This window comes from Lonchura striata, chromosome 2 (genome assembly GCF_046129695.1).
Source record: "Lonchura striata isolate bLonStr1 chromosome 2, bLonStr1.mat, whole genome shotgun sequence".
Taxonomy (NCBI): domain Eukaryota; kingdom Metazoa; phylum Chordata; class Aves; order Passeriformes; family Estrildidae; genus Lonchura; species Lonchura striata.
The window spans coordinates 106,273,933-106,301,158 of record NC_134604.1 but is presented as its reverse complement, the minus strand read 5'-3'; the positions used below and the strand labels follow the sequence as shown (position 1 = coordinate 106,301,158).

The 27,226-nt window shown below is 40.1% G+C and overlaps 1 protein-coding gene and 1 pseudogene across 3 annotated transcripts in view; one reads left to right on the top strand and one right to left on the bottom strand.

The window, feature by feature from the left end:
* Positions 1–8,682, top strand: LOC110483275 (pre-mRNA-splicing factor 38A pseudogene; annotated as a pseudogene).
* A 10,303-nt stretch (positions 8,683–18,985) lies between these two features.
* GK (glycerol kinase) overlaps positions 18,986–27,226 on the bottom strand; it is a 34,352-nt gene continuing 26,111 nt past the window's right edge. For 2 of the 3 annotated variants that reach the window (XM_021552974.2, XM_021552975.2), the window contains 5 exons: positions 26,947–27,067; positions 26,619–26,762; positions 25,951–26,031; positions 24,456–24,542; positions 18,986–21,397 (listed from right to left, as the gene is read on the bottom strand). In XM_021552974.2, the coding sequence (XP_021408649.1) occupies positions 21,390–21,397; positions 24,456–24,542; positions 25,951–26,031; positions 26,619–26,762; positions 26,947–27,067 (441 nt within the window). In that variant the 3' untranslated portion in view covers positions 18,986–21,389. The remainder of the gene's footprint in view (positions 21,398–24,455; positions 24,543–25,950; positions 26,032–26,618; positions 26,763–26,946; positions 27,068–27,226) is intronic. The other variant, XM_021552976.2, reaches the window with a different exon arrangement.

Genomic DNA, 27,226 nt, shown 5'->3' with positions numbered 1-27,226 from the left:
ATGCACAGGCGTCTCCAAGGTAATTTTTTCTTTTGTTTCTCACTTTCCAATATACAGAGTTTTGCAATTGCTGTGGTGCTGTTCCGCTGGAGTTGAATCACTGAATTTAACAAAGAAAAGTTCTTACAAAGGGAGTATCCATGACATGAACCACAAGATAGGTGCTCATATATGTTTTGGGTTTCTTTTCATCTGATAAAAAGATATTGATAGTTTTACCTGATCTTTACCTGCCCTGCTAGCAGGATGTTTGGGAATTGAGTTGTGTGTACACAAATAATCTACTTTAATGATAGCTTGGAGCTGGTCCCAGGGGGGCTGATCACTTGCATACACTGAATTGAGCACCTGAGAGCTGAGCAGGATAAATCACATTGTTTTGGGCATTGTCCAAAGTGTGAAACACTGACAGCCCTGGGGCATCCACCACATCTCCAGGAAGCCTGGTCCAGGTTTTGACAACCCTTTCAGTAAGGAAATGCTTCCTAATATCCAGTCTAAATCTCCCCTAGTGCAGTTTTGAACCATTTCCACTGACATGTCAGTGTCCACAGTGAGCTGCAGGACCTAAGAACTATCAGTAAAAGATTTCTTGAATTTGGAAGAGCTTGCAGGTAGCCAGAGATTTACCTGGAAAAAGTAATTTAAAGGAATTAAAACCCCAGAGATGAACTCATACAATCTTGCTCTGCAGCATCCCCCGGCTTCTGAAGGTGTCTAAAAGCAATCAGCACTTCTCCTTCTGCCCAAACACTTGATCCTGCATCCAAATAAGCCAAAATGGCCTGGAAAAATTGGTAAAGGGTAAAACTGGTAAAGAAACCTGATCATTGCAATGTTTGTGTAAGAGCCTGAAAGTCAGGGAAAGGAGGATACAGCAACTGAGCTTCTTAACTTCTTGTTCAGTTCTAACTGCAGAGAAACTAACATTTTCCCTTCTGGGAATTGACTTCTGGTGCTTATAATGTGTATATAGTTTGTGTTCTCAAGGTCTGAGACTGCAGTGGGCATTAATGTGTGAACCTCACCCAGCCACTGCTGAAGCAGTTACCAATATTGGCTTGTAACACCAAGGCTGCCCCTCAGCCAGAGCTTTCCATTCCAAATCCTGGCAAAACCCATAATACAAGGGTAAATTTCTGGACTATGACAAAGTGCACCTTGATCATGTCCTGGAATAAATTTCGATTCAGGGACAGGCACTGTCTGTGTAGGTATGGGGCTCTCAGGGCGATGTATTTCCAGGGGCTTAGTGGTCAGTTTTACTGAGTTTCATGAAGATCTACATGCACAGCCTCTGAGCTGAGCAAACCTGCTGATATCATCAGTCCTTTGCTAGCGGCAGTAAATTACCAAGTACAAACATGCTGAGCACCCTTCTCTGGAGGTCAGGCTGCTGCTGTGTCACTTGTTAAAGCTGGATAAGCCAAAGGAGTGCCTGGAAAGCTTTTCTTTCCCTCTCTCCCAAGCAGACTCATCAAACAGCTCCATTAATCCTGAGCTGGGATAATGCAGTACTTTCCTGGCAAAACAAGGGAAGGAGGCTATTTTTGAGCAGTTCAGCAGCTGATTCCAAGAGGACAGCATTGAAGCCAATGCATTCCCACAATATCCTCTGCCAGCAGCAGAGTGGTGCTGCTGTTCCCTGGAAGGGGAGAACACAGGACACAGTGACACTGGCCCAGTGTCACTCAGCAGGAGCTGAGCCCAAACCTGTCACACCCCGGTGTGACCCAGCCATGGCACTGGGACCCCTGCCAGAAAACCCCATCGCTGCTTTCCTGCTCAGTCCTGTGCTCCAAAATGAATACTCTACAATCTTCATCTCAGTACAAGCTATTGGGCAGCTGGGAACAAGTCATAGTTCACGGTTAAAAGCACCTACATCAGCTTCTAGGTGCTCTTAGAAAAATCCACTTCAACAAATGCCAATATAATGTGAATTAACTATTTTATAGAATTACAGAATCATAGAATATCCTGAGTTGGAAAGGACCTACAAAGGTCATCCAAGTCCAGTTCCTTATGACGTACATATGTTAACTGGTTAAAGGAAAGGTTCATTATACTACAAGCCTTGAGAATAAAGGAAAACATCCTTTCCTACATCAAAACTAGAAACAAACAAATTGCCATTATTAATATACTGAGGTAGAAGAAAATATGACCCTCTCTGTGGACAGATAAAATATGCCTAGCTGGCTATTACCACTTTTCATTACCATATTCCATAAAATAGGTAAATTGAAAGTCTTAATAAATACAGAAGAGCAAGGCAAAAGATGTTTTCCTTCATTCAAATTGAGTTATCCCCCATACTGGATATGCATCAACTCAGCCAAAACCAGCTGTGAAGTTGCTGGGACTGAGCCTGTGTAGAGCAGCCCCAATTGAACTATTACTTCATTAGTGCATGATTCTATGCTCACAAGAAATCATGTCTTCAGTACCAAGCCTGCAATGCAGTGGCATTTTTCACACTGGAACAGAGCCTCCTGCACAAAATTGATTTCATTACAATTCTTAGGGTAAGGTACAATGAGAAGGTTTCAAAACCAAGCTACAAAGGGAAATAAAAAAATCTGCCTCCCTCCAAAACTTCTGCAGGAATCCAGTTTGTCACAGGCATGCCCTCTGTATTGCTGTCCTAAATTAGAATCTTGGGGTAAATAAAACAACAACCTCACAGGTTTTAATAGTATTTTGTCTAATGTTAGCTGAAGATATCTGAATTTAGGATATACATGTAGTTCTGCCTGAAAAAAACTTAGAACACAAGCAAAACATTTAGTGAGAGCTGCCTAGTGCAGATTTGGATGTGTGACAACTCCTAAGGCTCTTTACAGGAATATTTATGAGAATGCAAGGAGCACAGTGACCAGCAGTCAATGTTCTGTGTGCATTCCTGGAATATCTGAACTGCAGCATTTACAGAGATTACAACACAGAGTAAAAGGGTTAGCCTGGAACACACAGGTCTGTTTATTTATAGAAGCCAATTTTACTTAGCAGGAAAATATGGAATAAATCAACTCTAATCTTAATGCAAGTTCTGATTTTCAGCACTGAAGCACCTTTTCAATAACAGAAATTCAGGGAAGAGCATTAATCAAAAAAGTCTCTTTGGTTCATGTGTTCAGATCTCTTTTCAATAAGAAAAAGAGTTTTTTGTCTACATCTTCTACAGATTTCAGTGCTTCCTTTTCATTCTATTTGTTACTTGTTTTGACAGCTTCGACTGTGTACATTAAGAAAGGCAGCAAAATTTGGTGCCAAAACACAGAGGTTATTTTATCTTGTAAATACTTTGACAAGACACTTAGACCAAGGCTGAATGTCATCAATGTAAATAGCAAATACCTACAAGTCCATTTATTCCCCCTTTCATCCTGACAGGAAAAATTACTGTTTAAAGCTCTCTACCTGAAGACCTATAATCTTTAGAAAAAAAAAAAATCAGCAGAAATAATCACATCTTTCAAAACTGAGAAGAAATGAAACTGTGCAACTCAAATTTTCCCCACTTTACCTGGCAAAACCTGTCAATAATACAAGAGGAAGCAGTAGTCTGATTAAAAGAGCAAAAGAAGCATTTTTTCACAAAGAGGAAAAAGTCTTCAGAGCAGATTCTATGTAAATTACACACATTAGACACTGGAATGATATAAAAGATGCTGGGATTGAGTTTCAGGTTCACTGTAACTCTCTTTTATTGCAGCTCACAGAATTATTAAGGCAGACTCTCAGCACAAAGCCCTTGTCAAATAATCCCTATCTGCGGAGAAAGTTTGATATTATTTTTTCAAAGAAAGCCTGAATACCATATCTATTAACTGGGGCACAAAAACTTGAAATAAAAACAACTGAATAAATTATAGACACCATGCTATTTTTAACATCCCAATCATCTTTTACCAGCAAAACAGAAGAACCAATGGGGGCAGGGGTTTTGGGGCATTGGGGGTTTATTTTGTTTTTTTTTTTTTTTCTGATCTTCACAACTCCCCAAAACAACACAGAATTAATTTAACCAGTTTAGTCTTGCTTTACTCACAGGATCCAGGTGCAGCTGTTTGCTGGTGCCTCGCCAGGTGCAGCCAAGCAGAGCTGGGCTCTGACCCACTGTGGTGCTGCTCAGCCCTTCTCAGCACATTCCCCTTCATTCAGAGTCAGCTTTCCCAGGAAATTTATTATGAACTGTCATGGTGTTAATTTATCATTACCTAACAAATCCCCTTTTTTTACCCCAACACAATCTTTTTATCTCTGTTGAGGAAAAAGGGTTATCTGGAGCAGTTTATCATCATCTTGGTAGGCTATTAGAGGAAAAACTGAAATGAAGTTGTAAAGCATATCGAGATAGAAGGCTTAACTTGGAGATTTCCTTGTTCTTTATGTCCTATGCATGTTTAATATTCAAATAAAATATTGTCTACCTCATGAAGCAATAGAAGAAAAAAAAAAGGGCTAAGAAAAAGTACTGATAAAGCAGAGAGGGCACTGAAATGAGATTCTGAAAAAGGAGTAGAGTTGTTTGTTTTTTTTCAAGCACTTAAGTTTAAACTGTAATTAAACAGAAGGCTGGCTGGCAAGTTAATAAAGAGAAGTTGTAAAATAAATATTGCACAACGGGCATTTTGGCTACTGCTGCTGCAACAGGGGTGCACATTGTCCTTTGGCAGAGGATCCATGTGGGAAATCAGCAGTGAACATCCAAGCCCTGAAAACCCTCACACAAATGCAGAGCTTGGCAAGGTTCCTCAGGGGAGGGGGAGATTTTTAACCTTTGGGGTGGTATTTGTTTTCTTTTACAGAGCTTCTGGTTAGTCCAGAGTTTATTTATACAAAGTCCAACATGTAAATGCCATGGGTTTTACATAAAATTGTAATAAAGAGGGTCACAAATCTGCAAATGGTGCAATGCTGGGTAATAATTAACTGAAAAGCCAAAGTAAATTAATAAATATTTGTTAGGCTAGAAAAATAATCTTCTTTTCAAACAGAAAGGATGGTGTATGAACCCCCACAGACAGCAAAAGAAACATCAGGCTTGTTGTCTGACAGCCGGGACTGTTCTCCCTTACATACTACGAGGAATTAATGGTTTTCCAAAAATAAATGTTCACTGTGATCTTGAGTGACAAATATTTAGCTTTTGAGGGTGATAAAAGTCCTCAGCTTTTCAGGACACTTCTATCTGATTCAGTAGTGACCTGCTTGTGCCTTTCAAAGGATAAATATAGCATAAAAATCAATACTGAGATACAGAAATTTTTGGTACCTTTCCCATTATTGATTAAAATCCTTTCAGAATTTAAGGTAATGAAACATTTATTACTTTTGCAAACTCCTTTTTCTTTTTTCCCTGAAAATTTCTTACTCCAGTTTTGCCATCCTGTCCTTACATTTACTGGTTTCACTTTGCTTCAGACCCTGTGTATTTCAAAGAGCCAGCAAAGTGAGATACACACTGAGATTTCCCCTACTTCTATTTGATCTGTCTATTTTTACCTGGTCTCCCGAAAGGACTGAAGAGGCTGCTGCACTTGATCTGCATATTCATTGTTCTCATTCTTCAAGGAACTCAGATCTCCTGTCCCTCCTGGGGAGAAGGACTAAGCATGCCAATTGTTCTAAGCTGTTTTTTTATTCTGGAAACACACATCTACTTCTTTCTTACTGAAGCTGATGATAATGTTAAAATACACTTAAAATCCTTTTCTGCATGAAGATATTTCCCTGGATCAGAGCTATTACATCCAGCACTTTGTCCTGGGTATTATTATTTTTTCTTTCATTTACTTGTCCTTAAAGAAAAAATGCACTGTCAGGGAAAACTAAAATCATTTCCTGTCCTTCAGCTAAAAGATTAGAAAAGCACAAGGTGAAATACAACAAAAGTAATGAACTAGACATCTTTCGATTTACAGATAGTTATTTCTCTTAAAGCATGATTAAATTATAAATAATAATAAACTAGTCCTTTATAGGCTGTTTAATGAGGTTCTTAAGCTATCAAATGGCATCAATAGTTTAGTTTAGTTGCAAAATCAAATTTCAGATAGAGATGCAGTAGCAGATACCAACAAACAGATTTTTGCTTTAAACTCCAACTTCATTCCATAGAAAAGATGCATCAATACTTCAGTGCTGGAGGAAAGGGGTTTATAAATGGACAGGAAATCTTTGATGTCTCTTGTAGAATTTAAAGTCATGGAATCATTAAATGGTTTAGGCTGGAAAGGGCCTTAAAGTTCATCCACTTCCAGCTCCCCTGCCCTGGGCAGAGATGCCACTCACGATCCCGAGCTGCTCAGAGCCCCACCCAGCCTGGCCTTGGACACTTCCAGGGATGTGGCACCCACAGCTCCTTTGTGTAACCTGTGCCAGTGCCTCACCACCCTCACAGTGAACAATTTCTCCCTACCATCTGCTCTAAACCTGCCTTTTTTCACTTTAAAACCATTGCCCTTTGTCCTGTTGCTCTGTCCCCCTATAAAAAGTTCCTCCCCCTCCTTTTCATAAGTCCACTTAAGATACTGGGATGCCACACTGAAGTCTCCCTGATCCTTTTCTTCTCCAGGCTGAAAATCTAATAACTTTCTTCCTCTTAAAATCAAAGTAAAACTCTTCCTGAATTGCATTTACTAAGAACACAACATAAAATTTTTCCCTGATCAAAGAAAAGATCCTATCAGACTAGAACCATTGTCCAGTAAATGCAGAATTTGTAGCATTGTTTGAGGCTCATGCTTGGGCAGGAGCAGGGAGAATCCTGTGTGCACCACTGTTGTGGGAGGTCCATGCCAGGCAGAAAAGGTGACTGGGGTGAGGGATTGACAGCTTCTTCTTCATTTCAGGCACAGACCATCATCATCCTCCAGCAGCAGCCCTCAACTCTACTTTGCCAAGACACCTGAAGCAAGGGTGGAAAGGGATGTACACACACCCTCAGCAGGGACACTTGTGCCCGTGGCCACTGCAGGGATTTCCTGGGAACAGAGCTACTAAAACCTCCTCTAGATTGGTTTTACCACTTCTCCTTCCACTCTCTGCACTTTCTCTGGTGTAACCCAACCATGCTCTGCCCTGCTGCATTATCCCTGATGGATCCCAGGGGTGGCTTTCAGCAGCTGCCCAGGGCACAGCCAGGCTGCAGCAGGGTGTGAAAAGGGAAAGGGGCAAACCCTGGGCAGGGCAGCGTTTCTTTGTCCTCACAAGTTGATTCAGCTACGCCCAGCCCAAGGGGCTTCTCTCTGCCAATGGCCCCAGTGGGCAGCTGTAACCCATCAGGGAGTCCCCAAAATATCCTGTAACCCACAGGATTACATCATTCCACTGTGAAATTTCCTGCCCCGGGGGAGGTACTGAACCTTCCTGCCTGAATGGGAACATTTGTAATCCGGGCACTTTGGGGATTTGGAGCAGCTGGACAGATCCAGAGGGGGACCAGACCTTCCCCAAGAGCACCACTGCTTTTGACAGGACTGCAGCCATTGCAGCCACCACCCTGACCACCATTTCTCCTGCTGCTTTACTTTCAAACCAGCCAAGCCAGAGGGAAAAGGAGAAAAAAGCAACAGGTACCACATCCACACAATCCATCACTGAGCCAGGACAGCTGAAGGCAGCAGTAGTCACCCCTGTTCTGAGGAGGGAAGCCAAGGCCAGCACAGGGACTGAGCAGGAGGAGGAGGAAGGAAGGAGAGCCGAGTTGGAGCTGCTGTGATGTGAGCAGGACTGTCCAGCACCCACCATGCCAACCCCACAGTGAAGGACACACAGAAATCCACAGCACCAGCCTGCAGGACCTGGAGGAGATAATCTGCAGCTACATCCACAAGCCCAAGCACTGGAGGGAGGAGAGTTCTGGTGCTGGACAAGGCCATGGAGCTCAAGTACAAGGGGGTGTCTATGGAGGGAGCATTAAACCCATTAAACCCATCTTGTGCCTGATGCTGAAGGTGCTGCAGGTCCAGCCAGAGAAGGGCATCACTGTGGAGTTCCTAAAGAATGAGGACTTCAAGTATGTCCAAATGCTTGGAGAGGTGTCCATGAGGCTGGCAGGCACTGCCATCGATGGCTGCAGGTTCCTGGAACCACTGAACAGTTGGAGAATAAAACACCAGAACAGGGGGATGTGAGCAGATGCACAGGGATGAATTTAGTGATGAGCTGCTCCATGCAGAACGTGTATGCAATGTCATCTGCCTTGACTGCAGAAATGGCACGTTCTGGAAGGAGCTGAGCAGCTCCAGCCTCAAGTTAGTGCTCTAGAAGAAGACAGGCATGATGCAGAATCGAGTCAGGAAGAGAAAGATGAAAAGCTGGAACGAATCCCATCTCCAGATCACTGCAGGAGGGGGCAGAGAGACGTGGACAAGCAGATCTGCAGTGGGGCAGTGCAGGTGGGGCTGGAGCAGGTCTGCAGGAAGGCACAGCTGCTCTCCAAGGAGAAGAGCCCCTCACTGTGCCAGGAGAGGCATTGCAGCAAGAGCCTGAGATGGCACCAGGGCAGATCCAGGAGAGGCAGCACAGATCAAGATTTAATCTCCAGCACATGACTGAAGTCACAGACACGTTCCATTGTGACATTCCCTGCCCAGCAGCAGGCACTGAGCCTTCCTGCCCAGATCTGACCAGGTATAATCCGGGTGCTTTGGGGACTTGGAACAGCCACCACTGGACAGATCCAGAGGAGGACCCAAACCTCCACAGGAGGACCAGTCCTCCTACAGGACCACTGCTTTCACCAAGGCTGCTTAACTGGGTTGTGACCACCCCCTCACCCTGCCCAGCAGGGTGCCAGGCTGTACTCTGACTCTGTGGGTTTGAGGCAGCTTTTCTGTATCATTGCATTTATTGTAACGCTGCTCTGAAATCGCTCTCAAGGTATTTGTGTGGGGTCCATGTCTCCCGCTGGTTTACTTTTGAACCAGCACATTTAGTTATGGGAAGGAGAAAAAATATGTTCTTGGGCACTGCCAAAGTGCTCTTACTGCTGAGGAAAATGAGGAGAAAACACCCTGTCTTGATCCCAATTCATAGTGTTGGTAACTACTGGGGTAAACTTTGCATTAGATCTACTCATGGCCCAGTCAGAACCCTGGCACGTCCACATCCCCAAAACTTCCTCACCTATCCCTGCTTTCTCTAGTGAAGTTTCAGTGTTTGAAAATGAACAAAGAAGTTTTTCAGATATAAATTTTGTTGCTCATGAGCAAAGAAGACCTGAGCAAACCCCAAAGACATTTAGAGATTCAATCAACAGCCCCACTATAAAATATTTATCCCAAAGGAGTTTTGTAGACATTACTCGGGTGATTCTGAATGACTGTGCAGGACTTGGAATAGAAATATTCTCAGCAAAAATTTTTTCTAACCAGCAATTAAATTCTGGGCTTTTAACTGCATTTGGGATATTTTAGACAAGCTTTGCTCATTAGCCCCAGGAGCAGCAGGAAGAGAATGAAGGTTATTTTGAAACCAAAGTGATCATGCAAGGAAAAGCACACTGGCTCAAAACTTAATCTGCAGCTGATGGCTCATCACAGTTACTAGGTAATAGATCTGTGACAGAATATAAATAATACAAGTCCCACCATGCAGTCTGGAAAGCAAAACAATTGCCAGGAGTTTATGTATTCATCCACCTACTCACATTTTGATTTTAGAATAATTTGTGAACTCCTTGCATTCTAATAAAGAAGTGCTGTATTCACTTTCCTGTGCCCCCATCAGAAAAAATAATCAAACTGCAATTTTTCAGTGATTCATCATTATAAATAAAATACTAAAAAGCAAAAAATGCCATTTAATTTTATAAGGGAGTCAAAAATAAAAATCACCTATTTGACATATTACAACTGTATGAAGCACTATAACTGTAAGATTTTCTTTCAACATTTCACAAAGGAAGGCAATGGAAAAATAATAAACTTCAAGTAGAATAATCCTGACATACACTACATCCCAGAGAAAAAGAAAAGTTACATAAAGAGAAGATAATCCCTTGATACCAAACAAACCTTCTATCTAAGAGCCGTCTTCCAAAGTCCAATTAGAGGACATAAACATGCTGCCAAGTCCAACAACACAAACACTACACGATTTGAAAAATATATTTGTCTTTGCCTTGAAGAATGAAAAGAGGTGAAAAGGAGAAACTTTAAAATATATGCATATACACAACTATACCTGCAACTGATACCATTAATCCAGAACTCTAAGCACTGAGAAACTCGTATTAAAATAATTAAAGTTAACAAGGGTAATCCTCTTAAGTGGAAAAGTGATCCCTGGGGAAGGAGAAAGGAGGAAAGCAAAACCTCAGTGGCTGAGAAACCAGGTGTAGTCCCCCGGAGGAAAGGAATAAACCCTTTATCCTGCCTGTGCTCCCTGGGATGTGCACCGACCTCATTTGGTGACTGCTCCATCCCTGGGGCAGTGTGAGACCTCACGACTTCCCTCACCAATTAAAGCTGGCAGCACCAGGGGAGCTGCTGAGGAACATCCACCCCCACACAGCTGCAGCACTGAAACCTGCCTGGGGCACAGCTGCAAATAATTCAATGCCACAGGCTGTGACTCAGTTATTGATCATCCAGGAGCACCACCAGGGCTTTTCCTTGTGCACAAAACAAAGGGCAGCAGGGTCTCCAATTGCCAAAGGAATGAGCAGTAATCAGGAGAAAAGCATGTATCAGGATCAGGTGGAGGGAGGAGTATGGGAGAACAGGGAAGTTAATCTTTAATATAGGATATTATATGTAATGTAATAGGATGCAATAATTACTGTGCAGTAATATCCAGATAGCATTGGATCAGACAACAAAAGAAACAACCCAGAGGAAAAGCAAATCTGTTGAATATTATGTGCCAGTGCCTTGCTTGACAAGACATAGAAGGAAACCTCCAAAAATCCAGCTTCATTTTGCCAGAAAGCTATAATTGGGAGTCATTTAAGTGAGAACAGGGCAAATAAAGCTATGGTTCTGAAAAGGAGGCAGAAGGGAGGAGGAAGTGAAATGGAAGTGCTGAAAGCACCACCTCCACTTTCAAGCCATTAATGATACCCAGCTGTTTTTCACCACTGAGAATATTACTTTCCTCCCTCTGAAAGTTAAACTAATGCCTTCTATCAAACAGGAAAGAATTTGAAGTGACTAATATCCACCACTCCTGTGCAGAGAGGTTTTGGAATGGTGTTTTCATCCTTCTCCTACTCTATCAGCAAAGCAGCAGAGAAAGCCATATTGAGTAGCTTTACACAGTTAATGCAATTTGTGCTGTGGCATTTGCATTAAAATCCTTTTGCCAAGATTTAATTATAAAAGTTGGTGGTTTATTTTTACACACTGACATAAATTTTAATTAAAGCTTTTGTAGTGCTTTAAGTCCACTTCCTTTATACAATTTATTTGATAAATTTGATAAACCCAAGTAATTGCAGTACTCTGGATTTTTAAACGGTCTCTATTTTTATCAAAGACCCTGGCAGGTTTCTAAATATCACCTGGGCAAAGCTGATGTGATGAGAATGGCTGAGTGGGAGCTGCCTGTGGCTGCCATCCTGGCTAAGGACTTGGTCTTTGATCAGACTACACCTTCTGTTTATGTCCTTTTGTTTGAGAGTGACAGGCCTGAGCAAAAGAATCCTGGTGTGACCCCAGGTGAATTATTCAGTCCTATTGCAAGCCCAGAGCCTTTGAAGGTCCAAAATCATTCCTCAAAGAACGCTGAAGTCCTCCCAAAGCATCAGCTTGTGGTGCACACTGGGCAAGAGTTTAGGGCCAGCTCTGGCCCCACTGCTGTTAGTCTTATTTTGAGTCATTTAACAGAGTGTGACCATCCCAGAACAGTCAGTGAACGAGGAGAAGAGAAATGATGGGATGGGATCCAGGATGATGCCAGGCTGTTGCCTGCCAGATCCAGCCACAGGGTACTGACACAAAGCCAGAGGTGTTTGCCCACCCACTGACAATGGGGTCAAACACTCCTCTGGATCCATCCAAAAGGACCTACAGAGGGACAAACTGTGTTCTCAGCACACATCCTCTGCCCAAAAAGATGGCCCAGATTTAATTGGCAGCAAGAATCTGCTTGGGTATGTGATGCACAAGGGTAAGAGAGCAAGACTTAGTGTGCTGCCTGCACATGGCTGGCTTTGTGAATAAACAAAGGACTTCTGTTCACCAAACTGCCAAGTGAGCACCCTTAATTACAAGTGAATTGAGCTTTCTTGAGAAATTAACACAGTCAACAAGTGTCTTTTCTTAAATTATAAACAGATGGTACTTTTCAGCAAAGGCAAAATGTGATTAAGAAAGCTCCTCTGTTCAGAAAATACTATTTGTATTTTAAACTTTTAATCAATCAAAAGCTTCAGATTCAAAGCAGAACTTTCCATAACCATGTGGACATAATTTGTTTTGTTTTGTTTATATTGCAGTTTATAAATTGCACAACTATTTACTATTTCAGGTCACTTGTGTCATTAACTGAATGTTAACCCAAGGTGGCATTAGCAAATGATGAAAATGTCAAAGAAGCAAAGCAAATATAGGTTTGTTGAAAATGAACATAATAACATAATAAATATCTATGCTAATGACTTCTGTGTAGGAAATATGGATTGCTAAATGATAAGTCCCACACATGGGGCCAGGAATGTAGTTATCTGACTGATCAAACAGTATTTTCATATTTAAGTCAGGACCAGATTTCCTTAACATCTGCTCTGATAAAAAAATGACAGTGGTGACAAATCTATTTTTTTGTTCTTTGGAATATTTCCACCATGTGGGATGCTACTCAAGCTGAATGTAAGGACACAGGGGACTGAGGACTTGATTGATCTCACCTGTGCACACACCCAAAATGAAGGGACTCTGTCACTGGCGGCTTTTGTAAACTCTCAGCATTAATTATTTTCTTGCACGATTTGCAAGTTTGTCTTCACTGAAGAAAGATTAGTTTTGAATAGACTCTATTTGTCTTTATTCATTTAAATTAGAAGCATTATGTGACTTGCCCTGAAAAATCAGCTGTTGAAATTGCTCTGATAACAGCCTGGTTTAGTTAAGGCCCAAGATGCCAAGGGCAGCTCTGCAAAAGCCTTTCTAAATGCAGAGAAACAAGACAGCAGTAGAGCAATTTTGTGGTGATGATACAGAGGTTTTAGATCAGTGCCCACCCCAATGCCCACAAAGCCAGCGAGAGCACAGCAGTGCCATGCTGTGTGGGGTCAGCAACCCAGCAGAGCATCCTTCTGGCCATGGGCAGCACAGCTCTGCTGGCCAGGGGCTACTGTGGGGGCCTGGCTTCAGCACTGAGCCTGGGAAAGAGAGGAGTGTTTGAATTTATACAAATGCAGTGTGTCAAACACTTTTTTTGCTCCCCAGTGCTGTTTTCCAGAAGCAGTACTCTGTTTTTGACATTATGTAAGCCAGACCTGTCAAAAACCCCATAAGATACTACCCTGAACCCCAGCAAACACTCAATGTGTGGACTTTGGCAGAACTCTTGTTTAGCTCATCCCTCTTTCTATTGGGCTGGAGCTACACAAGAAGCTACAAGCAAGAGAAGGGATACATGATAAAGGTGGAAAAAGGAGAACACGGTCTGAGAATGTACTTTGGAAGTAGGATGTAACCTGACATCTGTATGTGATTCATATGCCCTAAGACTGCCACGTTATGTCAATGTAGCAGCAGGGTGGGGAGAGATGGAGAAACTCCAGCTCCTTGTTCCTGCTCTGAAACAGGAATGCTTTTACTGACACCAAGTCCAGACAGAGTGATGGACTCGATAAGCAAACCCAAAAGAACAAACCAACAACTGCTAGCAGCCTTCTGAACATCTGTGCTGTTTTCAGTGCCAGAAGAGACTCAGAGAGAGGTACCTTAGGGGTGTGTCTGCAAAGGTCGTGGCTCAGTGTCATTTCAGTCCCATCTCTTATGCTCTAAAAAACTTCCAACTTCAAAATAAAAGAGAAGCAAGAGATCCATTGATATTACTTAAATCCATTTTCTCCATTATGGAACATCAGTCATTTCAAAGTCTAGGCAGTGTCCAAATGAAATATCCATTGAGAGAAATTACTAATTATACTTCAGTGGATGTGGACTGATAGGTCTGTGTGTAACCTTGGTGCTGGAACTTCCTGACTTTTAGTGGAAATTTATAATGTGAACAATCTTAAGGGACTATCTGTAAACAAGAATTACCACACCACTTTTTTTTTTTTTTTTAAATTTTATTATGAAACACCTCACCGTGTTTCCTCATAAGTGTTTAGTACCACATGTTTAGTGCAAACTAGTTTGGCAGTGCTGGTCTACAATGTGTGAGCTGCCCGCATGCTGATGTTATCTTTGTTTCTATTGTAAGGTAGTACAGCTGTGACTCATGCTTCTGCACAAATATTTAAATTATGATTTCAACATTTTCATTTTGACAACACTGTGCCAAATGCTGCTGTGATAATTTCAACAGATTTTGAAAAGCAAGTGGGAATAACTGATTGGCTTTCTTTAGCAAAGCTATAATGAACTCTTCCAACAATTTCAGATATATCAAGGACATTCTGTAAACCAGTGTCATCCTACTGTAATGACCTTTAACCATCCTGTTGATTGTTATATTATCTACTATTGTGTTACACTATGTTCTGAACTGCTAAAATTCAGGTATGTTTTTTTCTGCCTTTCCTAAGTGCTTACTCACTCACTGAATAATAAAAACCTACCTGCATATTCCAATATACAGCATAGCTCATCTGCACATCAATTGTGACTCAGTATTTCACATCCTCATGAATAAGCAAATAACCCATTACAAGATTAGCAAATACAATCTTTCAGCACAATTATATTTCATTTAATTTAATCATTAATTATATTAACATGAATTGTGCTTAGCATTGCTGAACATTGCTTAACCTTTTGAAGTTTGACAAACCCTTCCTTGTGTGTACTTCACACTTTGTTGGTGTAATATCAGAAATCAAACAAAAAGTCTGTAAGAGTCAAAGTGATGATTGCTGGCATGGCCCAAAATGTGTCACTGGGTATAGCAGCCCCTGACTTGAGCTGGAAATTCATCAGTGAGCTGAAATCCAAAGCAAGACAAGGTGCAATTTGTTTTATTTAAGGTTCATGTATTAGAGTCACAGGATAGAGGCACCATGTTGCACTTGAAGTGGTCTGCACTTTTTAGAGGACTAGAGTCCACATAAAAATAGCTTGTGTTGGTGATACATACCTATTTCCTGGTGGAGAGACTTAAAAATACATCTTGAGGTTTAGCTGAGAACAATATTATAGTTATCATCTTGTATTTTGCTTCACAGTGACATGATTCTTGCATGTTACAGATTCCCCCCTTTTCTTCTTTTTCCTTTAAAAATCCCCCAAAAATGGAAAATATCTTATGCCTCCAGTATCTCTACTGTGAAATCTCTAAAAGCATTTTATTTTGTTAAAGCACTTTCTTCTGCTGAAGAGTCAGTTCTTCAGAATTGTACATCTGAAGAATCAATTGCCCTTGAGAAATCAAGGTTGGCAAGCTGCAATGGTACATTCATTTCCCAAAAATGCTGTCCACAGAAGACTTGGAGTTAGATTCTAGTTATAAGCTGATAGAGATTGAAGCAGTTTACATAGTTTTTAAAGTAATCTTTCATATTGAAGCAGCACCCGACTTTAGTGTTTGTGGAAGAAAGTGATTTTAATACTGAAGCATCACGTAGGAAAGGACATTAATATTTGTGTTATAAATCCTCTCACCTCCTGGTGTTGCAGAGTGAGTTACAAAGGGATTTCTGTGCTCATAAAAGCTAAAGGCAAAGAGTTCATGAATCTGTATCAAACAATAAGTTCTGTGACAATATTTTTAGCAATGGCTCTATCTGCAAGACAACCCATGCAAGAGGGAAGGATAAGACTGAAAGCTTAGCAAAAATAAGTAGCTGAAGTGATAGACCCCCATTCCTGATGCTGTTTATGAAGTAGAAAAGGAACTGTGGATGCTGTTGAGCATGCTAACTCATCCTGTTGCCAAAACAAACAGAATACAACTGCAACTGGCTGTAGTGGTGGGAGGGAAAAGCTTGTTCTAGACAGTGGCAACTGATGGCCAGTGCCATCCTGTCTGTTTCCTAGTTGCACAAGACCCAGGGAGTGTGTCAGGAGATCAGGAAACCAGACCTGCTGGAGCCTCAGTTCTCAGCGTGCTCCTGAAGAACTGAAAAGGAATACTGTGGGAGATACCTCCAGCTGAAGTGGATGTACTTTGAAGGATAGTCAGAGAAGGAACTCCTAGACCAGCAGCCTATAGATCTGAGGAAAAAAAAAACTAGAGAAAAAAATTAATTACTCCCATACTGATGTCTTCCCATTACAAAAACTTAAGGAACCCATACTTTTAGGTTTTGCTAACTGCAATTTGGAAACACATTATCCCATGCTCGCTTTCTAGGCTCCTTTGAACCACTTGGTGGTGTAATTCCCTATGAAAAATAGGGTGTTAGATTAAAGCAATCAGAAATCTGAAAAAGAGTAATTTTACTTAAACTCCCACTGCAACTGCTTAAGAGAATGTCTCTCAGGACTAAATCAAGCAAGATAACCAGCCCACACAGTCAGGCTGACTCTTCCAAAGCAAATACCTACACAGGGTAACACAGTAAGATTGCCAGCTGAAGAATGTTGAAATACAACAGTGTGTGACAGCTGGTTCATACAAACTGAACTGGTTTTGTCCAAATAAAGCAGCATGGACTTTCCCCTGGCCTTTGTTCTGAGCTGGCTTCAGCCTGTGCTGGGGTTGAGCTGTGGCTACCTGACCAGCCCCACAGATGGACCAGGGCAGGAGGGCGCCTCTGTCTTGGCCAACCCTCTGCTCAGAGCAGGGTCAGTGAGATCAGGTTTTGAGTATGTTGGATGGAGATTCCACCCTTCTGAGCAACCTGCTCCCTTAAGTGACCACCCTCAGAGTAAAACATTGCTTTCTTTTGTTTGAATGAGATTTTGAGATTTTGTTTGAATGTGTTCACCTGTGTCCTTTGTCTCTTGTTCTGTCACTGGGCACCACTGAGAAGGGTCTGGCTTTCAGTCCTTGCATCAGGAATTTATATCTGAGCTCTCTCCAAGTTGAACATGCCCAGATGTCTCAACTTCTCACCCATGACAAATGCTCTAACACCTCATCCATCTTTGTGGCCTGTCACAGGTCTCCCTCTGTTACGTCTGTGTTTCATCCTGGCAATCCCAGAGCAGGATGCAGCACTCCAGGTATCACAGACTTATGCAATGCTTTGGGCTGGAAGAAATCTTGAAGATGATGTAGTTCCAGCTGCTCTGCCATGGGCAGGGACATTTTCCACTAGACCAGGTAGCTCAAAGCCCCATCCAACCTGGCACTGAACATGCACAGCTCCTGTGGGCAACAGGTGTGTGTGAGCAGGGCTGAGTGAAGGAACACTCCCCTGCCTGGCCCAGCCGGAGGTGCTCTTTGCCTTCTTTGTCCAGTCGCTGCAAACAAGGGTTCAACTTGGTGTCCACCAGGAGCCCCTGGACCTGTCCTGCAGAGCTGCTTCCAGGGTTGGTCCCTGGCCTGTCCCAGTGCAGGGGTTTGACCCTCCTGGGGTGGGACCTGGCGCTTCTCCTTGCAGAGCTCTGTCAGCTCAGCCCACTTCTCCAGCCTCTAGGGATCCCTCAGGACAAATCATTCCAGCAATGCTCCTGTGCCACTTCCCAGCTTTAAAGGGCTGCCACTCATTTGCCCATCTTTATCTCCATGATTGAAGTACCACTTCCATAAAATCTAGTAATTTATATATAATTTATATAGTAATTAGGAAAACATACATGTACATGTAGCAGTCATACTGGGCCCAGCTACAGTTGATAATGGGACAGCTGAGAGAGATCTAGGACTCTAGATGGAAAGATTAGAGCTTGGATGCTGACATGGATATTAAGATGTTTGTTTATACTGCACAGAGTTCCAGAGTAACAGACATTGTATTAGCTTTTGCTGAAAAAAAATATTTATAAGCTTCTGAAACGAATTAAATCAATAAAACTCCAATCTCATAATATTCCTGCTTGACGAGTCCTGAAATGTGAGTACACTCTTGTGCAGGGCAGCTAAGGGCAAGGCTGCAATTCTGCTGTGTGAAAGGAAGACACCGGAGTCTCATGGGCAGAGAGAGAAGCCTGATACTGAGTTATGTTTGTGTGCTGATGCAAAATTTAAATATATTTTTGTTTCCAGGGTGTGTGTTGGTGAATGAGTTTTGTTTCTGACACACTCAACTGACTTCCATATAGGAAACTAAGGATTTGTAAAGACTAAGGGTTTGTAAAGGCTACAGATGAAGGCAATATCGCTGGATAATCACGGAGCACTGGATGTGTAGAAGGCAGCTGGAAGCCACAAAGGGACAGAATAAGAATCCAGCAGGTGCACTCTTTAAATGTACCCATCAGATACAACCCATGCTCCTTTTTAAAAATAACAGAAGCACCTTCTGCTCCCAGCTACCACCCCAGCAGTTTGCTATTTCATGAACATTTCTCCCCACAGCTCACAAGGGCTTTTGAATCTGTAGCAATTGCCAGACTGTGGTACAAAACCAAAACCTGTATGGTGTATTGGCCCCACCCCACCTTTGCATCAAACCTGTACTATGACCATGACTGTGTTCCTTCCTGTTGTTTTACTTGTGTTTTTCTGCTTTTTCTTGAACATGGAGGGACTTGAGGAAATGCGATTTCTAACCCAGTCCTTGAGTCATTGTATCACTGAAGTAGAAAGCAGAACTATATGTATTTCACCTATACATCTGAGCAACTTAAAGCACGTCTCAGAGAGGCTGCTTTACTGCTTGATATATATCAGTGTATACTCATGCCTGATATAAAATATTAGTGACAATGTGTCTGAAATATGATGTACAAGAATAAATGGACACCTTCCATCAATTAATTTATGGTACTTTAATACCAAGTTAATGCATTTCTCCATTAAGAATTTATAAACTGGTAATTCATAAAAAAAAAAAAATAAATCACAGCTTCACAAAAAGCTAACTTTAACAGTTTGTCCCCTCCCCGCCAACAAGCAGTTTACAATATATTTCAACTATGTTGGTAGAAAGTTAACAGTGATGTGAAACTCTTAAAAAACATTTGCAACAGTAATTGAAAATAAAATAATGATTCTTACTCAGTGAAAAATTAATAGGAATTGTGTTTCCCAGTAAAAGATAAGTCAGAAAAGCAGCAAAAATTCCCTCTCCTACTTGTTAGGTACAAGCTTTCCCCCTGCCACATTTATCATGGGCAAAGGCAACACTTCAGCATTATTCGTTCCCCGGTCCAGCACTTCAGTGGTTTTGGCAAGACTCAGAGGTCATATCCAGAAGTCCAGAGTTTGAGGTGTGTGCTGCCCCTGCTCCCTGTGCTCCACTCCTCTTCCTCAGGGCACAATGGGGTCAGAAACAGCTCAGAGTAAAGGTAAGGAGTTTGAATTTTTTTATATGGGATCATATTATTTTTTCACTCTTCACCTCTCCAATAAAAAGTGGAAACACCAGAAATTTTGGCTGTCACACTTCACATGTGAGTATTACAGGAGAGATGGGATTTGAATGATGCTGTTATATTTACTTGTGTACAAAATCCCTTCTCTCTGCTGAAGTTATACATGCAACCACAGGACAAAAAATGTTCCTTCTCTATCTTCTAAGTTAAAAGTCACATTTTCAAAAGTCATTGCACTCAACAATAAAAAGGCAATTAATATGCATTTGATATTAAATATATTGTACAGACCTGAACTGTGCAATTCATTGCTTCAGACATATAACATCCTTTTAAAAACTAAGCCTCTAATCAAAGAAGAACTTTGTTAAAGACAATCTTTAAGAACAAATGCACACAAAAAAACCTCTCCCTTTAATTCCTAGTGCATTTTAACACATCTTTGAAATTCTCTGTGTTGCTCCCACATTTAACCTTGCTGCCATTCCATACTGGTCTAACATCACTACACAAGAACACGTTTTCCTTGACCTAACCAATAAGGCTGGCATTTGGGATGCTGTTGGTACAAACAGGAAAGCTGAAGATAAGATTATTACCTCACTCCTTTCATGTGGAAAACAAAAGATTTCAAAGTGGATGCAATTCAGCTGTCACCATTGTCTGTAAATTCCAGTGGCCCATTTCAGGTGCCAGTACTTATTCTACCGAGCCAGGGTTTTGGGTTGTCCCTGCATATTTTGCAACATCTTGCAGTTAAAACTACGGACATGGAAACTGAAAGGGAGATTTTGGTCCCTGAGATATACTGAATGAAATTAAGAACTAAAGCACTGATATTTAGTTTGGAGTGGACCCTCTTTAATGAAAATGAAGTTAGCTTCAACTTTCTAAAGTTTAACAAATAGTCACTTAAGCAGGATGACAGGATATATGCAGTATTGGTCAAGAAAAGTGCACTGTACAGAGTAGTTTGAAAAGTTATCAGTTGCTGAGGACCAGGCAGCTGTCCTGTCAATAGCATGCTGCATCAAACTTGTCTTTCCAAGCTATCAGAAAACCACAGGATGAAACATGGCCTTAATCAACACACTATTTTCTCTCATCTCTTTAAAGGTACAACTACAGCACTTGGTGTCATAAATACTTATGAAGGGCCAAGTGACTATATGTGCCAGAGCCAAACCCAACTTTTTAACCTTGCAACTGAATGTTTCAGCAATACTCTGTGGACCATAGCAGTAAACTCCTCATTGCCAAATCAGAGGCAGTGTGTGCTATAGTAATCCATCTTGGGCTAGTGTTTAAAAGGTTTGTACCATGGAAGGTGTTTCACACCAGTGGCAACTACAATAAAACATCTTTGGCAACCATTGGCATATGAAAAGTAATTCACAGCAGCTGGAAGAATTGTAAGATGTTTATAAAGTTCCACAGTGCATCATTAACTTTCTGAAGTGTGTTGCATGAAGTACCAAACTCCTGAAAAGGACAGCTAAACATCTGCCATCATTACCTCAGAGACTGCAGGTTTTTTCCATACAACTTTCTCAGACAAAGCTAGGGCTTGTGACATTTTAGAGGATGACATGAGATCATCCACACAAAGGCATCCAGTGCATTTGGAGTTGATTTGGGTAAGGAAAAGAGTAATGGAGGGCTGAAGACTGAATTTTCAGTGCACCACTGGGAAGTTACACAGGGACTGGTGACAGATGGATTCATGAGCAGATTGAACCACAAAAGTAGCATAATCACGTTGGTGGTGGAATCTCTTCAGACAACAAAACAAACGGAAACAAAAAAATCAGCTGCATCCAGTGAGTCCACTAAGTAGCCTCAATTACCTTAAATAAAAAATGTGTGCATTAGGAATACAGAACTTATTCTAAAACATTAGTAACACTCTATAACACAGCTGAGCTATAAGAGGAATTCAGTAAAACCAAATTTTGCTTTCAACAACTGCAATTATAAATTAGATATGTCTTGTGACACTAGATAAGCCAGCTCTTAAGTGTGTGGGATGTGCACAGAAGGGGGAGCAGAGACCACACTACTAAGATGGGTAAATTTTTAACAAGTAGAAGGAATGAAAGAAGGTAATTTAAGCTTATTGTCTTCTAAATATGAGCTCAACTTTCAGAAATTTGGAAAATATTATTGCAACTATCTTGCAGAACTGCACAGTGATCCCTAGATATAAATTACTATGCAATTTGGCAGTAACAATCACAACAAAAGAAACTAAAAAGGAAAACCAGAATCTTAAAAAAAACCAAACTCCACAGGGTATTGAAGCAGGGACAATATAGTTTTGCCGATCAGCACTGATGTCTCATTCTGTGAGAATAAAGTCAAATAACTTTATACTCCAGATGCCACATAAGACCCCATATATAGTCAATCCCCTCTATACCTGACTTGAGAGATGCCAATTTAAGCCCACAGAGGCATTTATTTAAATGTGAGTCTAATATAGGATCATTTTTAGTTAAGTCCTACCCACCTCCTGCAAAAAAACAAAACAAAAGAAAGAAAAAAAACCCAAACTACTGCTATGGAATATATTGAAATCTCTCTGATGTCCACTTCCAAAATGAGTGTGAAAAATTTAAAAAAACTTAGCATAAGGACTCCAGTTGTTATATGCACCTTGCTCCAATAGTGAAAAATACCATCCATTTCTCTCCAGGAGAGATGAACGAATATCATAAAATAAGGTACAATTGGCCTGATTTTGATGAAATTATGAAATTATATAATTAATAGAGTATTGTTCAGTCATCAGGTGCCACATAAAAAAGCAGCTTAGCAGTTCTCTAAATGGCGTTTTGCTATGCTAGTGTTCTCTATTCTGGCACAGCAGATTTTTCCTTCACATTTCAGTAGCTGTAAAATCATGGCCCTGCCCTAGAGAGACATGTTCAACATCAGCACTGTTGCTATGCGAGACTTACTGCTGCTTCAGCACATGAAGGATGAATTCAATCCTCCCTAAATTCAATCCTGAAACCTACTACTGTGAATGACTGTGTTGGAGTTACAGTGTTTCACTAAAATATAAAATGTAACAAATTAATTACATGGAATTTCTGTACTGAATTAGAAGAAAAGCCTGGTCAGCAAGTTCTAGCTTTTAAAAACAAAAGGATATTTACCAGAGCAAGTGTCTAAGGGGGAAGCAGCCGTGCTCCAATTGACAAAGCAAATTCTGTATCTCATGTTCTACACTAACGCACAGCTGGGCAAAACTACAGCCTGTATGTTACATCACTGTTGCTGTTCCTTTTGAGACCTTGTCATTTTTAAAACAAAGAACAGGAAATTTCTCACAACTTCTCTTCCCAAGCTTACCATGTAAATAGTAAAGCAATATATTAATATATAAAGTAATTATACTGGCATGTATAACAACTATATACACATAGTAACAGTAACCATATCAATAGTTACTGTTATCTGAAAACAAGGTCAAAAAATGAGCTCTAAAGGCTGCATTGAGTTGAGTATGTTTCCTAATTGTGGGTCAGAAAGGCACTGACAAACTTAAAGAAGGGAGAAAAAGAAATCTTTTCTTATTAATTCCAGTAGTGCAAGTTTAATATACAGGTTACTGATTAGTTGTTTTTAAAAAGCAATCACAGAATTTAAGTTGCTTATAAGCTCATTTATCAGTGATTTTCCTTATTATTTTAGGTATCTATTCATGTTACTTTGTTCAGCCTGTTAAAAATTTACCCACTTATTCACAGCTGGTTTTTTTTATTCTTCAAAATATAGATCTTTATCACTCACAGATACATTCCAGAGTTAGTAAATCACTGAAAATCCATTTGTTCATTTTGATTTTTGCCTAGCACTTGTTTAGTTTAATTTTAGTTCTCCTACAAGCTGCAACCACCTCTTCCATGCAAGGAAAATTACAATTGAATAGTTAATTCAGGCCGAATGAGTAGAAACAAAATACAAACACATCACCACAGAAGCATGCTGGAGTCCTCAACTGTCTGTTTATTTAATACCTCCTTGCCTATCCCTCCAAAGCCAAAACAAAAAAAGAGAACTAAACAATCTCCAAACAGTTTACTAAGCAGCAGCAATGCCTATACTGTAAAATACTTTCTCTGGAATGAAATTCTGTGACAAGGAATAAATTACATCATCAAATAAGCTTCCTTTTCTTACTGTAAGAATATCTTAATGAAATGTCTTATACATTAATAGTTTTTTTTTAAAATAAATTGTATTTTAACAGGTTGAAGATGCATCTTCATTGCATATGCACACAGTCCCTTCCCAGTTTTGTAGTTAAGCCTTTTAGGGTTTCTTCTTTTTAGACTAAATTAATTCACTTATCCATCAAGAGCAAAGTACAAGAAGAATGTTTTATAGATTTAGTAGATGACGTTTTCTAACAATACAATAATTTCAAGGGGTCCAGAAAAATCAAATGGGTGCATGAAGCCTTTGGGGGACAGAATAAATAGTTTTCACTTAATTTAAAGAAGATCCTCAAAATAATTAAAAAACAGTGCAAGAATAAATACAGGATAAAGGATGGAACCTTATTCTATCTGCCATGCACACTGTAAAACAGGCAATGCATAACTCTGCTAGGCTGCTCCAACCTGTATCCCTGTTATAAACTGTGTGCAATCTGCACAGACACACAAAGGGGAGTCCAAGGGTTCATGTGCATCCAACAGCTACAAATTAAATGGCACATGAGGATGGATTTGAGATGCCATTCCCTTGGTTCTCCAAGGCATATTATGCCTGATTCACACCCTCAAACATTTGTGTGCATGAACAACAAAAAGCACCATTTTTGCTAGAAACAGACAGATGGAATTCAAAAAACCCAAAACTTTTTAAAGTTAGCTAGTTCAAATAATAACTAACCTGAGAGGTACTTTGCTCCAATTAACATTAGCATGCTACCCATAACAAAAATACTGAAAGGCAGACTAGAGAAGATACTACTGTCACCTGATGGCATCCAGGGGATGGTGTTTCCAGTCAAGCAAATCAAAAGAGAAATATATATATATAAATTGCAGTATATGTGTTAAATATATATGAAAAGCAAAAAGTAACAACTGTAGTGACATTTGCAGAAGAACTAAAAAAATATTATGCATAAACCCCATAAAAATTTAAAACAAGTTCTTTCTGTAAGAGTTCAAGTCCAAATTCCACTGTCAGCACTATCTAGGTTGAACCAATTTCTAATATTCTCCAATCCCAACCTACCCCTGAATTATCAAAGCACTAAGGAAAATAACATTTTCCTTCCAGGTGTTAGACCAGAAAATCACTAAAGATTTGATAAACATATCTCTTCACATAAACTGAAGGAAAAGCATCTAGATTTATTTACTGCAAGACATTTTTTTACCCTAGTAAGATATGCATTAGGTTAGATGTAAGGGTTCTAAATCATAAAGGTCAATACTGAAGGGAATCATATTGCTCATGTTAATTCATCTGTTTCCCTTCCCAATAGTCTTGGCAGAATTGTTTGTAAACCACAGTGTTAAATAAAACATTTAAACCAACATATAGGATGGTAAAAGGAAAATTTTCGCTTTCAAGAAGAAAGTGGCCACATGCAGCTTCAGGGCTCCAACTGTGGATTTTGGATTGTGGGGGGAGTTTAAATTTTGAGGATTCTTTACATAATACTTTCCACTTTAATAGTTTTTCCAATAAAAGGGAAATTAAATTAAGTAAAAGCCCATAAATGATGTGTTATATTATTACTCAGGACTAAAGACTTATCCCAAAATAGTACTAAAATAAAAATTCAAATTATATATCACAGGAAGACTGCAGGTTTAATTTAATTCAAACATGACAGATGAGAAAGCCATTTACTTCAGAAGATCTTGTTCAGTCCCTCAAAAGTTTTTTCATATTTTCTGTATATAACAATAGGTCTGTGTAATTCTTTATGATAACTCCTTGCTCTTATGCCCTATGGGTCAAATAGATTTTAATATGGATATCAATCCCTCCTTCCTACACAACAAATAACGAAGGCAGATACAGCAAGCAAAACCACAGGGTGGAACCCTTCTCTTTTGCAGCAGGAGGTTATGGTACAAGAAAGTTTACAAAGTCCCTGTGCTCTAAACATTGTGCTGTATCTTGTCTTGCAGGTGAGATTTTTTTCTTTTGCAAACCAGTGCCATTCTGCAAAACCTGCAGCTATTCAGGAGGAAGACCCAGCTATCTATTTTTCTGCTTTGTTCTACAGAGGATATAAATAATGACCTTTAAATCACTATAATAGTCAAGAGATGGCATAAACAGAAAAGGTCAGCAAAAGCAAGATGAGTTCCCTAGGTTAACTGGCTAATTAATAATACTTAACCTGCATTAATTTTTGGTTTACCATTTGCAGGACCGCCAGATGACTCCCATCCCATAGACTTCATCACAGCTTTCTTCCACCTGGCATAGCGATATTCACTTTCTGAAATTAAGAAATCAGAAAACAGAAAAGCCTCTCAATGCATAGGTGTGCAACAACAAATATTTAAGAACCAGATAAGGCAATATTGAGTTTTTCACTCTTTTGCACAGTATCATTTGTTTACACAGAGAAAGTAATATAAAATCCTTTTTTGAATACAAAAAACTCCACCCCAAATCCCACAGTTATGCATAGTAAAAAGAAATAAAATAAATTGTCTTCATGTTCACCAATAAAAGACTTACAAGTAGGGGAAAATTATGCAATTGATATTTATGTAGAAACCTTTCAAATGTGTCTTGAAGTAGGAATTTTAGAAGTAATTATAATCAAAATGCTAAGACAAAATTATGTACCAAAAAGAAATAATTGAAAAGACAGAAAAGCATTTATCTTGCACAGGGATTAATTATGTCAAGTGCATACTTTCCATCTCTACAAGGACTTAAGAACTGATGAGATAGCTAGCTAAAAAGCAATAATTAATGTAGGCTTTTTAAAGCCAAAAGAAGAGTACCCAAAACCAGTCATGTCAACATCTGTGAAAAAAATAAGTTTGCAACTCAGATAACACAAAAAGGTTTTACCCTCTGGGTTTATCTGTGGTTCAAATCGTTCACATGTCACTGCTGTCAAATCTCCAGGATCCAGACTCCAAACTTCAATACCTTTTGCAGCTCCTGCTGCCATAGCAGCTCCTAAAGCTGTTGTTTCAGTCATTGATGGCTTTACTGAAGGAAAACACAGAGAAGACCATAATGATTTTTAATAGATGTCACCTTGATTACATCAGAACTAAAGAGTGATATATCAAGAGACAATAACAAAGCAATCTACCCAGTTTATTCTCAACAGCCATTACAAAGTAATGTTTTCAGCATTAAAAAGAAAGCAGGAGCTGTCAATTCATCTTACCTACTGGAATACAGAGAATGTCTGATTGGAGTTGCATGAGGATTTTGTTATTGGTCATTCCTCCATCTACTTGTAACTGATTTAGTGGAATCCCACAGTCCTTGTTCATGGCATCTAGAATCTTAAATAAGAGTAATACATGTTACAATTTAATTGCACAGAAATGCTCTAATACCCTCTGAGTGTAAAACACTGAAACTACAGCATTTGCTGGAGGGCTAAGTAGATCATTCCTCTCTCCTATATATTAAAAGGCAAAACAGATGTAATGACAACACAG